The following is a 15,736-nucleotide window of genomic DNA, read 5'->3' as shown; positions in this document are numbered from 1 at the left end:
GGTACTTAAGTGAGACCATTGTGACTCCACCATCTTTCCTGGGCATTACCTGGTGCATTTTATATAATTCTAATGGATGATATTTCGCCTCACGCCCCCACCCCCATAGCTGTCCGAACAGACGTTAGTCATTGAAACAGTAGAATGTACTGACTACCTAAAGTGAGGGCGTTACAATCTCGCTGAGTCTCCCTATTTATTAAGACTCTATACTTAGATTTTACTGAGTATCTACCATTGTTCTCAAAGTGCCATACCAGAGAGTCTTGACATCCCCAAGAGGCAATTGGAATTGACAGCACTGCTTGAGCATTTGTAGGACAGAAAAAACTTCTAACTAAATTAAGCTTCCATTCTAGCTTTCCATGGTCAATGAGATCTGCCACTATATTACTCTTGCAGGACAATTTCTTGGTCTTTGAACTTTAAAACCTTAAGCAGAGTGAATCCATGGATCTGACCAGATGATAGCTGAGCGCCTGTCTTTGATTTTCATTCTCACCCCATCCTTGATGACCTCCCTCCCCGCTATTAATCCTTGCCATATCCAAGATCTGCATCTTCCTTGTTTTGCATTCCAGAATGAAGTATATGGGAAATAAATTCCTTTAATAAGCTTGCTTCAAAGTGCATTAGGATTTGCTATCAATCTCTAGCTTTGTTTGGGTAGACATGCCAAATTAAATTTATGGAAATTTTTAAAGCCCATGCCTTCTCGGAATTTTAACTTGCAAGCTTTCTTCCAACTTATTCATCTCATCTTCCTTTCTTTCTCATGTCCTTCCCACCTAAAGTTTGAAATTAAACTATTAAGACTATCACAGAAAGTCTTGGGATACTTAAAAATGGACATTGAATATGTTGGAATAGCACTGAGAACAACTTTCATGCCCCACCTGAAAAAGAAGCTTCTGCTTCCACGAATGGACTTTGGATTGAATTATGGCATTTACAAAATTTAATGCTTGAGATTTTAATCTTCCCCACATTGTACGGAGACCAAGATACTTGTCTTCATGACTCATCTCCTTCATCCCAAACATGCGAAAAATTTACATTTTAAGATTCAGTAGAGTAAACTTACTGAAACAAACTTGAGATTTATGAAAATTAATTAAGAGTATCATATATGAAAACCATGGACATTTAATACGTCTTTGTCACATAATTAGCTTTTTATTTAGTTGGTTTATTTTGTTAATTAGGATTTTATTAGTTGTTTTTTTTTAAGTATAATTTATTTTAATTAAAATTAAAATTTAAAATGACAATTCTAACATTATTGAATTAAAATTTTACCAATTGGTAGTTACGCACCCTTTGAGCAAACATATATGTTGTCCAATAAATAAATGATTTGATTTTCAACGTAAAAATTATTAATAATAATTTTGCCGTGACATATTATACGTTGATAATAACACTTCGAAAAAGAGTTGGAAAAATGAGCTTAAAGCCCATGACCAATATAAACTTTTAAGCTTCTACTACATATAAGCCCATAGGAGGGAGAGGGCCAAACTGTAAAAACCCTAGCAGTAAGGAATGAAAAAGCTTCTAATATTTGGGATATTTAAAAAAATATGTCAATTAAAAAATTTTTTTATGAAAAAATTAAATTATAAAAAATAATTTTTTTAATATAAAAATTATTTTTTAAATTTTAATAATTTTATTAAAATATAAAAATATTTATACATGATATAAACATATATAATTAATTTAATATTGCACTTAAATAATAAAAATATTTTTAATATATAAATTATTTTTATAAAATAATTAAAATTTAAATCTCCTATTAAATTAAGTTAAATTTATGAAGAATAAGAGGTCTATCCAGTTTAACAAGTTAACATTTCTAGTGTTAAAAATATTTTATAAATATATTTACTTTTTATTATTTTTAAATTTCTTTTAAATTTGTAAATTTTATTTTAAATTTATTTTAATCAAATTCTTTTACGAATTGGAGTGCAACAGTATTGGTCACACCAAATGAGTACTCATGGAGAGAGGGGCCCACGGGCATTTGTCTGAGAAAGGAATACCGAGAGGTTGACAAAATGGCTGAAGGTCCTTCCATCACTCTGGCCGCCTGCATAAGTACGGCATCGTTTTTGTGTACCATATATAAAAGTCAGGCAAAATGTTGAATTTCACCGTGCAAATTATTATTAAAAGGTTTAGTTTTGTCCCATTTTAACTTATTATTCAAATTAATTCAAAATTAAAATTTTTAAATTAATTTCAATAAAAAATTAGATAAATTAAACTTTTCCATGAATATAGAAGAGAAATTGAATTTTAAGTCATAAAAGTAACCCCTTCAAATCTATAATTTTTAAAAAATTATTTATCATAAAAATTTATTCTGAAAAATATAATTAATTTATAAATTTTATTGATTAAATAATAATTTACTCTAGCATTTTTTATACAAATTCTCTCCGCATATAAATGTGAAACATTAATCTATTTTTAATTGTCAAATGATATTTTTTTAATTAAAAAAAATTAATGAGACATTGAACATTTATGAAGAGATGCATTTGTGTAGATTTGGCCATTAGAGTTGAATCAAATAGAAAATGATGAATTTACTTTAAGATTTTAAAAAATTACAATTAAAAAAAAAAGAAAACAAGGGAAAAATGAAAGCTTGTTTACCATAATGACACTAAGAGTGAGATTAAAAGAAAAATAAGAATAGGGACAGCAATAGATGGATTGAGGTCAGGGATCACTTTATCTTATCCTTTTTGTATAGAAAATCGAAGTGGAAAAGGATTTTTTTATATTATTTATTTAAATTCATCATTAATTAATATAAATTTTGTTATTGAAAATAAATTATAAATTAAAATATAAGTTTGAAATATAATCTTAATGATAAACATATTTCTTTTGTTAAGTTTATGATATGACTATTTTTAATTGTAGTAAGGAATTGAAAGAGTTAGGACTGTTAAGTAAGTAATGAATATTTAACCACTAAATTAAGAGAGTGTTTGTACTAACTAACTAGCATATGAGTTCTAAAAATAAACTTACCAACTTATTTATTGTAACACTCCTAATTTTTTTTAAATTTATTATATTTGAGTAATTATTGATATTTTATTTTATTTGAATTTTAGAAAATTATTTGAAATTTTTCGGATTTTAGAAATCGGGTTTGATTTTCGGAAAATAAAAACTTTGATATTTTTAAAATTTAATTTAAAAACCAAGTGGCAAAACTAAAAATATATTTGGAGTCTACGAATTTTTTTGAGTTTTCTATAATTTTTTCAGAATTTTTGGGCCTCGTTTTCGGTCCCAAGGCAGAGTAAAAATTTAAAATTTTGTATCCTGAATCGAACCGATCGAATCGAATTGGACCGAATCGGACCGGCTCCTTCTTCCTTTTCTTCTCCCCGTGCGTGTCCCGACCTCTCTCTCTTTCTCTCTCTCTCTCTCTCCCGTTTTCTTTCTCCTCTCCAGCCACCCCATCTCGCCAGCGCGCCGCCCACCACCTCCCCACGGTCGACCGACGCCCCAGGCGGCCGGAAAACGCGCGCGAATGCCTCCCCTGCGTGCGTGCGACACTTTGTCTTCCCGGCCGATCCAGCCACCGATTGGGTCAGGTCTTGTGTCAAACAACATCTACTCGTCGAGAGCTTTCCATAGACACCAAGAACACCGAAATCCATCGAGCGGTTTGTCCAATTTTTGTCCAGGAAGGTTTAGCTCATTTTGACTTTTAGGCTAGATTTCTCGCAATCCGTGCGCCCCACGAGAAAATCGAGAGTACCACAGTGCTCCACTCGTCGAGAGCTTTGCGGCGATATAAATTTCAAATTTTTTCGACACCGTTTTTTGATGCATCCCACGGAACTTCGTAGTATTTTTCTGAGCATTAAATAAGCTTAGAAAATTTCGTAAAATTTATGTACTAACCCCCGTGTTGTGGGCTTCGTATAGATATCTTCAATTCACGGAAATTTGACAGTTGTCTGAGTCTGTGAATTTCCGGCCAAACGGACCGGTTACCGAAAAACTCTCTGAATTGGATCGAAATTTTGGCTACCCCATCATTTTCAGACGTCCCGAGCGCGTCCCTGGAGTCGAAATCGACATAAGTAAACCCGAACTTTGCTTTTTCATAATTTTATAGTGCTTAAATGGGATTAAAAATCCATAAAATATTCGTGGTAGCTCAGAAAATTATGATTCTTTTTGCAATAGCCTAATAATATTGCTAAGGACTGCGGGGCAAAGTTTTAGAATTTTTAGAGCTTATTTGGGCAGTTTTTTAAAAAATGATCAATTATAAGGACTAAACTATAAATTTACATATTGTGATTGATGATTGTTTGGATGGGCCCAAGAGGGGCTGTGTGATATGATTGAGTTGTGGGTGTATGGTTGGTGAATATAGAAGTGCGTTTTGAGCCCTTTTGCAGGTTGGGTAGGTCCTAGGTATAGCGGAGACTCTACCGGATTTTCGGCACGACTTATGACGTATTTTATATTTTCTTAGTTTGTATTGAGTCAAATTTATTAAATGATTGTAATAAAATTGTCAGGTGAGCCGGGACAGCCTTCTTCCTCCGCCCAGCCGTCACAGTGACTGTTGTCAAGTTTGTGAGTAAAATATTAATTTTAATTGTAATTTCACTATTATTATATGTTCAAGCATGCCCATGTATCACTTATATGTATATATCTATGTAGTTAAACTCTAGGCACATTTTATGTTGCATTCACAACTGTTAAAGTGTCATGTATGTTGTTGTGGTAATTTGGAGCAGTGTGCGTGCATTGGCGTGCGTGTGATGTGATGTTGGCTATGAACAAGACAGGTAGACATGGCTTGAGATCTTCGCTGAAACCCAGTCCTTCGGGGGTAATCACGGCTTGAGTTCTTCGCTGGGACCCCGATTTAGTTTATTAAGCGAAAGTCCGGCTTGAGTTCTTCGCTGGCACAGGTTGAATTTAAGAGAGATGTATAGGGGATCAGCTCCCATATATTATGATTGATATTACTAGGTGTGTGAGTGCTCCAAATTACCTTTTTGCTGCTATGATGTGAAAATATTGCTGATATTGCATTTCACTCTACATGGTGCATTAGTTCTAGATAGTTATAGAGATTATGGTTAAAATTGATATTTTACTCTCTGAGTCGAACGCTCACTCCTGTTTAATATTTTTTCAGGCCACAAGAGGATATTTTTAAGGTTAAACTGCTTTTCTCTCTCGCAGGTCGTTTATTAATATTTGTATGAACCTGTTAACTCTAGAATTTCCGCATGTGTTAGAAATAATTATTTGATTTGAGTCTGTAATATAAATTATTATTTTGGACCTGTAAACTTATTATTTTATGCATGTTGATGGACTAGATGAGAGAGCTGAGCTCCCATTTATTTTATGACATTTGAGTATGTGAAGGGTGAGCTGAGCTCCCCAATTGATTATATTCTGTGTTTACATGTCGGGTAAGTCAAAAACTCCCCGTTAAAATGTCCATTTTATAGCCGGATACTGTCCGATTGAATTCTTGAAATTGGGCCCAAATGGGCCTTAGAGTTAGATTAAGGAATAGTTAGGCTTACTACGGGCCTCAGGGGCTTTAGGCTGGCCCAGGTCCTAATGCCGGTGCGGCCCATAGGTTGGGTCGTGACATTTATAGTATTTTTTTTTTTAGTTTACAATAATAATAATAATAATAATAATAATAATAATAATAATAATAATAATAATAATAATAATAATAATAATAATAATAAGTGAGATGAGACTAGATTTTTGTTTTAGTACTTATAAATTAGTTTGAATATTTTATTATATTATTCTTCTTTAATTATTAAAATTTCACTAAATATCCCTTTTAGTAATTTCATAATAAATATGCTTATAAATTATTTTTTACTAAATATATTAACTACTTATTAACCACTTATAAGAATTTTAATTAAACATATAATTATTTAAAATTTTAAATATTTATAAACTTAAGCTTATATAAGATAATTTTAATAAACTAAATCAAACTAGGCATATATTAAGTAATTAAATACTTTAAAATAAATTAATTTTGAATAAAATATAATATATGGAATGAATTTTTAAAATTTGATAAATTATTGAGTATACTCATCATTCATAAAAATTAGTTATTTTTTAAATTTAATAATGTGGGATTCACAACTCTATAATTAAATATGTAAACACATCAAAAGTATCTAATAATTTACCCTAAAATTCAGTATGAAGAAAAATTTTCCTGTTTCAAGCCCCATGTAATATTGATAGCAGGGTAAAATCAGAGAAAATTAGTTGGTGTAGATTGGGTTTGATTAGATCGGAAACCCTTATAACTGGATGAGAGGTAGCCTTTCTTATAACTGGATTGTAAATCGTCTAGCAGAACTTAGTTCTGCTATGTATTTTGATGCCTTTGGAGCCTTATAATGCATCTGTTTTGTAGTTAAAAAAAAAAAAAAGGGGAACCATTATGATCCCTAAATTAAGAATTCTAATCGGTAAATCAAGTAAAAATAGCCCATTACATGATTCCAATTGGCATTTCTGAAAGCGACGATCCTTTTCTTTCTTTTCGGCTCGTCTTTTTTCTTCCTATCTTCTCCCATACTGCAGGCTAAGATCATTCATGATTTTGCCATTTACCAACCAAATATTTTCGCGCCGTTTGGGTTGAGGGTAAGAGTCTTTAACGGCCTTTTAGAAAGACATTATTTTAAGTATTATTAAAAAATTATTTAATTATTTAAGGTTTTTAATGATTAAAATTGATTTTTAATATTATTTAACATATTTATAAATTTTCTTTTTTAATAATAATTTTAATAATAATATTAAACATGCCCTTTATTTATAATTATGCAGATTTCAAGAAGGAGGAAAAATAAAAGAGAAAAGAGAAATCAACGGTTTGGATTCCCCTCAATGCGTCAAATTCTAATATGATCGAATTATTTGGGCACTATTATTTCATAACAAGGATCTTCCACCCTCATACTCTACCCTTCTTCACAACCATAAGCATGATAAGAGATGATGCAATTATACAGCGACACTACCAAATCAAAATTCGCCCAAAATGAAACAAATGTTGGGGCCAAGAAGCTCAAAAGTTAAAAGCTTCCAAGAATGGAAGAATGGGCAAGAACCAAGTTTGATAAAGATGACAAGCTTGTAAAAGAGCATGAAGGAAATGAATATTTGCCCAATGCCCAAAAATGCACACTATTTTTTTTCTTGGCTATTTGCAAAAGTAACATTAAAAATGTGAGCGAAGAGAAGTATTAGAAGTTACCTCAAGAAATGTGCAATGAGCATTGGATAGATTAGGAAATGGGTAATGATCATCTACTATAATTAATTTAATTAGTAGAAAGTACTAACCCATAAAAAGAAAAAAAAAATTTGCTCAAGCAAACGACATATTCTCTACGTGATTTTGTGGTTAATATTTGGTCAAAGCAGAGGGGGGTTTGGGAGGGGGGCCTGGGGGGAGCTTCCCCCCAAACCCTTTTAATTTATATATATATATAGAAAAATTATTTTATTTTAACTATTACCCTCCAAAAAAAATAATTATATTATTTTATTAAGATATAAGTAAAATATTAAAATTATTTATTTTTATTATATATTCAAAAATTTTTTAAAGTATAAATACCATTAAAAAAATTATAACTTAATTACATTATTTTTAAATATACAATAAATATAAAATATATAAAAAATAAATATAATTAAATAATATATTAAATTAATAATATTATCCTCTCAAAAATAATTTTTTTCTCTGCACCTGAGCCAAAGGAAGTATGCACAGCCACAATAATGCCACCCAAGCAGGACATCAAAAAGATCACAAGCAGCAAATAATGGTGTCCTTAACTATGGCTTCAATTGACCATTGAAAGTTGTATTTATTAAAAAAAATTATTGAAGAAAAAGGAAGGGATTGAAGAAAAAGAAGGGTTAGTTGCATCTGTATGTGTGTTCACTGTAGGGCAGGTAAAGCTTTTCAATCTGTAATTTTAACCAGAATTCTTCTGAAACAAGGAATCACATGCATCAAAGAAAGAAATATTTTAATGAAGAAAATGTCATGAGGATGTCAATTACAATTCTTTTTTCTATTTAAAAAAAAAAAAGAAATAATAGCATCTAATATTTATATAACCACATAATAAAATATAAATATAATAAACAAATCTGACTGATTCTTCGATAAGAATAGCATGGCCCTTCCTTTTGCCCGGATACTTCGTTCATTTCAAGGCAGATAAATTTTTACTGAGAAAATGAAGGGATTTGGATCTTTCTCAGTTCTTCTCCAGTCAGTAGTCACCTTCAAAGATATCCCACAAAGTCCCAGCAGCCCAAGAAAAAGTAAAAGCAAGCCAAGACCCATTACAATATCCTTGGAGGTTGTTTTTGTCCTTTCACGTTTTCCTCTTCAAAATCATTGGCTTTAATGCTTTCCAAGGGCTAAAAGTCTAAAACCACAAACCCCAAACAGAGAGATGAGAAGAAACCCTGAAAACTGCAAAATAATTCTTAATGTAATCAATAATTTTCATGATAATGTGCAAGCTATAGACATGGACCAGTAGTTGTAGCTGTAGTATTAGAAATAGTAGACAGTGTGCAAGAACAGCTAGAGAATAGTACAGGACATATTAACTGAATTGTAACGCTTTTGGTACTTAGCAGAGGCAGAGATATCAAAGTTTTAGGTCCACTAGCACAAGCCAAAAAAACGAGAAATGCTTTAGCATTTTATCACTGAAATGGGGAGTACTGTGTACACTAGTAACACTACCCATGAAGTGAAGCAAAACTTGTAGTACATAAGCAAAGCAGTGTGTGTCTGCTTCAATTGGGTTGTTAGAATGTATAAACATAACCAACCAACCACTACACTTAAATTTGCTGTTACATGGCGCGTGAATTGCTGAAGAATTACAATTCACACACCAGACAAACTAGGAAAAATAAAGGACGTTGGGAGAAAATAAACTCCTGCAAACCAATGAATTTTTTCTGCATTAAATGAGCTGGTAAGTTGATAAAGAAATGAATTTCAGAGTGCTACAGCAACAGCTAAACTAAAAAATTAACAATTGCGGAGATCACAAAGAAACGAATTAAATGTAGTCAGGTCAGCCATGAATGGAAGTAACCAATGCAAAATATAGAAAAAAAAAAAAAAAGCATTGATGTATGCAATAAGGCTTAAAAGTAAAAATATAAACTATAGCTACAGATAACCCACTTGAATGATCCAGTTGCACAAAATAAAAAAAAAATTAATTATATGGGATTAGATCTCACAATGAGAGAGAAAGCTTCATAGTTCATAGTACGTGTCAATGAATTAGGCATCAGAGACCACACTAAAGTCATCGTCTTCGGTTGGAGCTGGCAAGTTAAGATCTATGAGATTGTTGTCAAGTTTAGCAGAATTTTCTGCAGCACTAGGTGTTGAAGTACCCATAAGATGCGATCTTTTGTGTCCGCCAAGTGCTTGTCCAGAGCCAAACACCTTGAAGCAATATGGACACTCGAAAATTCTTTCATTACCTTCATTGTTTCTTAGCTCTGCTCCATTTAGAGAGCAAATCCTCTTGTGCGCAACCAATGCCTGTGAAGATCGAAACAGTTTCATGCATTTTTCACATCTCAACTTCCCGCGAATCTTACCCACTTTGATCTCCTCCGGCACTTTCAACTTCATACCAACTGATCTTTCTCTATCTTTGCCTTGTTCTTGATCTTCTTCTTCATAGTTTCTCGTCCAAACATCCCTTGAAAGCATCATAAGACACATGGCAACATCTTCTTCAGGGGAAGTATTAGACACGGAACTCACCGGTTCTGGTTCTGTCGGCGACTCCTCCGAACTTGGATTCTTCAACTTTAGTTTCTTGGCATCGAAATTCTGCTTCTGATTCTCTGAAAAACCCGATTTCCGGGTCCTCTTAGATCGTCTACGAGTTGGATTTCTTGACTCGGTCTCGCTTTCTCTATCTTGAACAACAGACCCAGCATCAACAGCGAAAGAGAACTCAGGATCTGCGAACCTGAAACTCTTCTTGGGATTCTCTCTCAACCCATAAACCAAAGCCTTCTCTTCAAATTCTCTGTTCTTGATTTCCAGTTCCTGTTCTTCACCAGAAGAAGAATACGAGGATGATGCTGACTCAGTGCGGTCTCCGGTCTGTTGCTGAGTCGTCATCGTGGCCTTTGGAGGGAGAGGCAGGGTGGCTAAGTGGGCCTTCATGTGACCACCCAAAGCTCTGCCATTAGCGAAAGTTCTAGAGCAGAGCTTGCATTTGTGCCTCTCCATTGAAGCAGAAAGCGAGCAAAGATCAATATCTCTCTCTCTCTCTCTCTCTCTCTCAAAAACTAGAACAAGCACATAGAGAGATTGCAGAACTTAAAAGGAGTAGTTGACAAGCATTCCTCCACCAAAAGGACACACACACAACCCAAAAATTATGATTTGTAGATATACAAAATAAAAAAATAAATAAAAAAAATTGTAAAATTCCAAAAATTTATATAGCTATATATATTTATTATTTAGGTGGTATTTTTTGGGATGGCAAAAATAAATAAATAAATAAATAAAAATGGGTGATCATGAGATGAGAAAAGAGGGACAACCAACGTGCAACTGAACCCTTGCTCATTTGGGTAAACAAGCCTTTCTTTTTACCATTTTTTGGAATATAATTCACCTTTTTTTCCCTATATTTTAATTTTGTAGTGTATTTTGAGGAGGTGATATGGTGATAATTGGTGCTTCTGTGATCCATCTTTTATAATGTGGAGTTCAATTTGAAGGTATGAAGCGGATTTTGTTGGGGTTTGGCCCCATTGCTCAACTTTTTCATGGCGATTTCCGTGACTTGATTTATGAAGCATGTGTTTTGCATTGAGACGATGTATGTGATCTTGTGTGGCTCCTAATTTTCGTTAATAATTTAATAATATTTTCTAATATTAAAAATTGTTAGAATTTTTTAAAAAATTAATAATTGTATGATTATAATTATTAAAAATATTATCATCATGGTAATAAAGATTAGTTTGAAATTATTAAATTTATTATTAAATAACAGTGTAACTAATATTTTCATGTGTTTATTTCCTAATTAAATTTAATAATTATATTTTAGTACATAATTAAATTATCATTAAAAATAAATATTAATAATCTATTTAGATTAAAATTTTATTATTATTTCCATCTTAGCAATTTTTATCTTGTGTTTATCTTAATTATTGCTATTTTGATGTTATTAAATTGTAAATAGTTATAAATAAATATGAATATTCAATTAGACTTGCAAGCTATGTAATAGAGCATTAATCTTCAGATTAAAAGTTAAGTTTATAGGTGAAAGTAAGGGTGCGTAAACGGTAACTACAAAAATTGAAAAACTGCAATTTCAAAATATAATAATTGAACTAAAATTAAAGACAAAATTGAGCTAAATTGATCATGATAACGTTTTTCAATCCCAATTCTCATACAATATACAGTCTAAAAACAAAAGGACCAAGAGAATTGCAACGTTCCTTCTAAAAAGAATACAAGAACAACTCAACCAACTCATAATTTTAGCTTATAAATGATGCTTATACGAGTGCTTTGATCAATTTGAAGATGATGTCAACCTACAATAGTGAAGTCGTTGACCTATTAGTTAGTTATTCTAATGGTTAAGTTAGTAATTTATTCAAGAAAAATAAGAATAATAAAGTCTATAGTAATTTTAGCAGAATGTACATGATTGATGTGTTCTTTTAATATTTATAAACTAAAATTTTAATAGCAATTAGAGATGATTGTATAAATATTGAATTATCCGGTTGTGATTTCGAAAATTTTGGCGAGTAATGCCTATCAACAGTTATATGTTGCTCGCTAATTAGTTAGCCAAGCTATTTGGATCGTTAAGCTAAATTGACCATCATTCAAATGACTGTTAACTTGTTCGGAAGACCTAACCACCTAATATTCAGATTTCTTGATCGAACATCCGAATTATTTAGTGTTTGTAATCAATTGAGATCACTTGACTTTCTTGACTAATCATTCTGATCAAACTTTTTTATTAAATCATTTGACTATTTAACTTTCTGTTAAAATTATTTTAATCATTTCTTTTTTATTAATCTATTTGACTCTGTTTACTTAATAGGTGGCCTATAGCAATATATAAAATATAATTCAAATCTCTCCATTTTACTGAACATATTCCAAGACAATATAGTATAGCCATGTATTTATAAAATTCGATTCTTCAATTATTCACATAACAAAAGCATGATACAGATATTTAATAAGCTGGAATAAAGGTAACCCATTTACATATTTTCTAGCATACCCACTTCAAAATTTAAACCCTAGGAAAAGGTAAAATGATAAACACGAGATAAAAAGAGAGAGACAGCAAGTGTAGCAAAACTTGAGTTTGGGAGGCTTCATGGAGGAGGAGGCGTCGACCGCAGTGGCAGAGGAAAGAGGAGTCCACCGACAGAGGAGGAGACAAGGTTGTTGGACTACTGGGAGTTAGGCGACTAACGGTGGATGATGGGGACACGTGGACCCACTTGTTCTTCCACTTCCTTACAAGGCTACCAAACGCAACAATTATCACTAATGGGTCGCACCGAGAAGAGGTCGATGGGTTCAAGAAGCGAGGGAGCGGCTTGGTGCTTGATTGCAAGGGAGTGAAGGAGTAGGGACTGAAACTCAGTCAAATGTAGTGTTTTGGTGCATTTCACTTCAATTTTTTTTTTCTTTTTCAAAAAACAAATTGAATAAATTAAACTGAATTTTCAAATTAAACGGTTTAATTTAGAATTTTCATTATTGTAAAGTTTTATATTCAGTTGAATGATTAAAATTATATCTTCACCTTCTCAATCCCTCAAAAAAAAAAAAAAAAAAAAATCTCTAGGCGAGCGGGCTTTGTACGAATTTTACGTTCGACACATTGCTTCCATGGTTTCTACAACCTGTCGCTTAAATGTTTTTATCCCACGCGTCTTTTCTGTTTTCTGTCGTTATCGTGCGCTTTGAGTTTCAGTCTCATACCAAACGAACAAAAGCAGAGGAAAGATTCAGACTTTGCTCGGCACGTAAGAGGCTAAGAGCTGTTGTGATACGTAACAGTCTGTCTCCCTGTTGCTGTCAAGAGGGTCGAACTCGAACCATGTGAGAATGGTTCACCGGAGAGGTACAGCAAGTCTGTCATGCGAAGGATGGAATGAGCTGCTCGCAAAGAATTTTTTTTTATAATGTTTTTCTAATAATTGCAACATCCAAGAATCTGAACGTAATTCACCTTTGAAATTATGAGATAAATTAACAAATAAGTATAGGAATACATACAAGAATCCTAAAGCAAAATTTGAATTAGAAAATGGCGTTGCCTCAAATACAGGGAAGTATTTTGAGTGTGAATCAGCAAAATATCTGAAGAAGGCTCTGGTTGATATCATGGCTAAAATTACTATGGAGTAAAGCATATTAATTAGAGAATATTAAAAAGTGATTTAAAATTAAATTTAATAAATTTTAATTATTAAAATATTAAATAATAAAATATTTTTTAATAATATTTAAAAAAATTATTATTAAAATTTTAATATCAATCAGGCACTAACCCATTTTGATTACACCTCACTAGGAGTCTACAAAGTAATTAATTAATGAGTAGGGCTTAGCTGTGAGAGCTGGTCCAAAAGCAATACACAGTTGTTGGTGAAATGAAACTAATACATATGCTTATAGGGAAAGGGACCCTAAGGATTGGAAAATCAAAACCAAAAGTCTAAACCCCATTTTATGGAGCAGACAGAAGCAAGCAACTAACAAGCAAAGAATCTTGTAAAATTTCATGATCTGGGCTTTCTAAGTCACGTGACTATCATTCTTTATAGGTTAGGTTCTCTAGCTCTCAAATTAACCTCAGATGCTTTCCATTATTTTGATAAGAAAAAGGGGTGGGAATTACTAATGCATTATGAGTTCTGATTAAGATGATAATGATGAGTATTAGTGGGTCATATTCAAGGATTAGGGAAGCTTGATTATCAATAATTTTGTTGTTTTTGGTAGATAAAGACCCAAAACAACTAATTAGTAGATGCATCATTGTCAATAAGTTGTTACTTGATAATCTCTGCTTCTGTTTATTGCTTATTTTTAACTTCTATAGTCTAAACATTCACTTAATACAGTGATTGGAGGGTTAAAACTATTTTTTAAAGGGAAAAAAATATCATTTTAAAATTTATTGAAAAATTCTTTTATTATTTTAATATTTTTATAACTAAGAATGTATTTGATAGAAAGTTAAAAAAATCAAAGGTTAAATATTATAATTGTAATATTTAGACAATTATTAACATAATATCTCAATATTAACATTTATAAGGTAAAAAGTTGAACATAATTTTTTTAAGTTTTCATAAAAATAACCTCTATTAATCTCATACTAAATACCCCTTAATCTCATAAAATTTATTTTTAAAACACGTTTTAATACTTTTTAACTAAATTATTTTAAAAAATATTTTTCTAAACAGTAATATTAAATAAATAAAAAAGTGAGTTTTCATAATTGGAATTTATTATTATTATTATTTTTTTTTCCTTTTTCATGATAATAATAAAGTATCAACATAATTTTATTAATTTTTCTTGTTTTTAAAAGTACAAAGAATTAGAGATATTTTAAACTCGAGCATCCCATTTATTATTTCAGATTTATAAGATAAAGACATTGTACCTTCATTGAATTTAAAAATAAAATAAAATGAAAATTAAAAAAAAAAACCGAGCATGGTTCCAGGGGTGGCCCAAGTTTGTCAAAAGATTTGAGTTACCTGACAACCGTGGCCCTTGGAAAGCCCAACTCATAATGTAAACAAGCCCAAATTGAGGCCCAAAGGCTAATCCAAGTCAAGGTAACTTTTATATTATTTTTAATTTTTTATATACAACCGTTCCTTATCCTAAGAAAAAAAAAATTTTGTGAGAAGCTGCTCCTCACGTATTTTGATAAATTTTTATGATTATCCATAAATTTATCTAGTTGTAATATTATAGCATTTTAATTTAAAAATATAACATAAAACTCTATCAACTTTCAAATTTTACACAGTAAAATCCTTATAACCTTCAGTTATCGATTTTTCAATTAGACGTTGACCTAGATAGTTTCAGTATGGAGTTAAGTCAATATTTCTTTTTTTCTCTCTTAAGTCATGTGTAAATTGAATCCTTCTTCTCTCTGTAGATTTGAAATGTAAAGAGAATAATTTTATATTTTACATAAGAGAGGAGAAAGAAATGTTAACTAAGTATCATGCGGGAGCTGTTCACGTCAGTCTCTAACTGAAAAATTAGTAATTGAAAGTAAGAGAAATTTTACTATATAAAATTTGAAAGTTTAGGAGATTTTATACTACATTTTAAAGTTGAAGGACTGTAGTATTACAATTATATAAATTAAGGGATAGTTATTAAAATTTATTAGACAAAAAATTATAATATACTTGTGCATAAATGTAAAAATAGTGTTCCCTCTATATAGTGTTCTCTCTCTATCCTATAAAAAATAATGAAAAAGTACATTAATTTTTCTGGGGTCAGTTTTGTGATTCATGTTAAATAATATCAAGAACA

General features: G+C 31.3%; 1 protein-coding gene across 2 annotated transcripts; it reads right to left on the bottom strand.

Annotated features, from left to right (window-relative positions):
- Positions 1 to 8,093: 8,093 nt before the first annotated feature.
- Positions 8,094 to 10,560, bottom strand: LOC110666041 (zinc finger protein ZAT4). 2 transcript variants are annotated; one of them, XM_021826384.2, is made up of 2 exons: positions 9,361 to 10,560; positions 8,094 to 8,569 (listed from the first exon to the last, which is right to left on the bottom strand). In XM_021826384.2, exon 1 carries the CDS (start codon positions 10,373 to 10,375, stop codon positions 9,404 to 9,406), a length of 972 nt encoding a protein of 323 aa, XP_021682076.2. In that variant the 5' UTR covers positions 10,376 to 10,560; the 3' UTR covers positions 8,094 to 8,569; positions 9,361 to 9,403. The 2 variants fall into 2 exon arrangements, with proteins under 2 accessions (XP_021682076.2, XP_021682075.2); XM_021826383.2 differs by having other exon boundaries at positions 8,094 to 8,522.
- Positions 10,561 to 15,736: the final 5,176 nt, after the last annotated feature.

The sequence above is a fragment of the Hevea brasiliensis genome, chromosome 9 (assembly GCF_030052815.1).
Source record: "Hevea brasiliensis isolate MT/VB/25A 57/8 chromosome 9, ASM3005281v1, whole genome shotgun sequence".
Lineage (NCBI taxonomy): Eukaryota > Viridiplantae > Streptophyta > Magnoliopsida > Malpighiales > Euphorbiaceae > Hevea > Hevea brasiliensis.
Note: the sequence above shows the minus strand (reverse complement) of the source record. Positions and strands in the feature narration are given on the sequence as shown.

Excerpts from the sequence above, each read along its gene's own strand:
- LOC110666041 (XM_021826384.2), bottom strand. The coding sequence starts at position 10,375 with ATGGAGAGGCACAAATGCAAGCTCTGCTCTAGAACTTTCGCTAATGGC.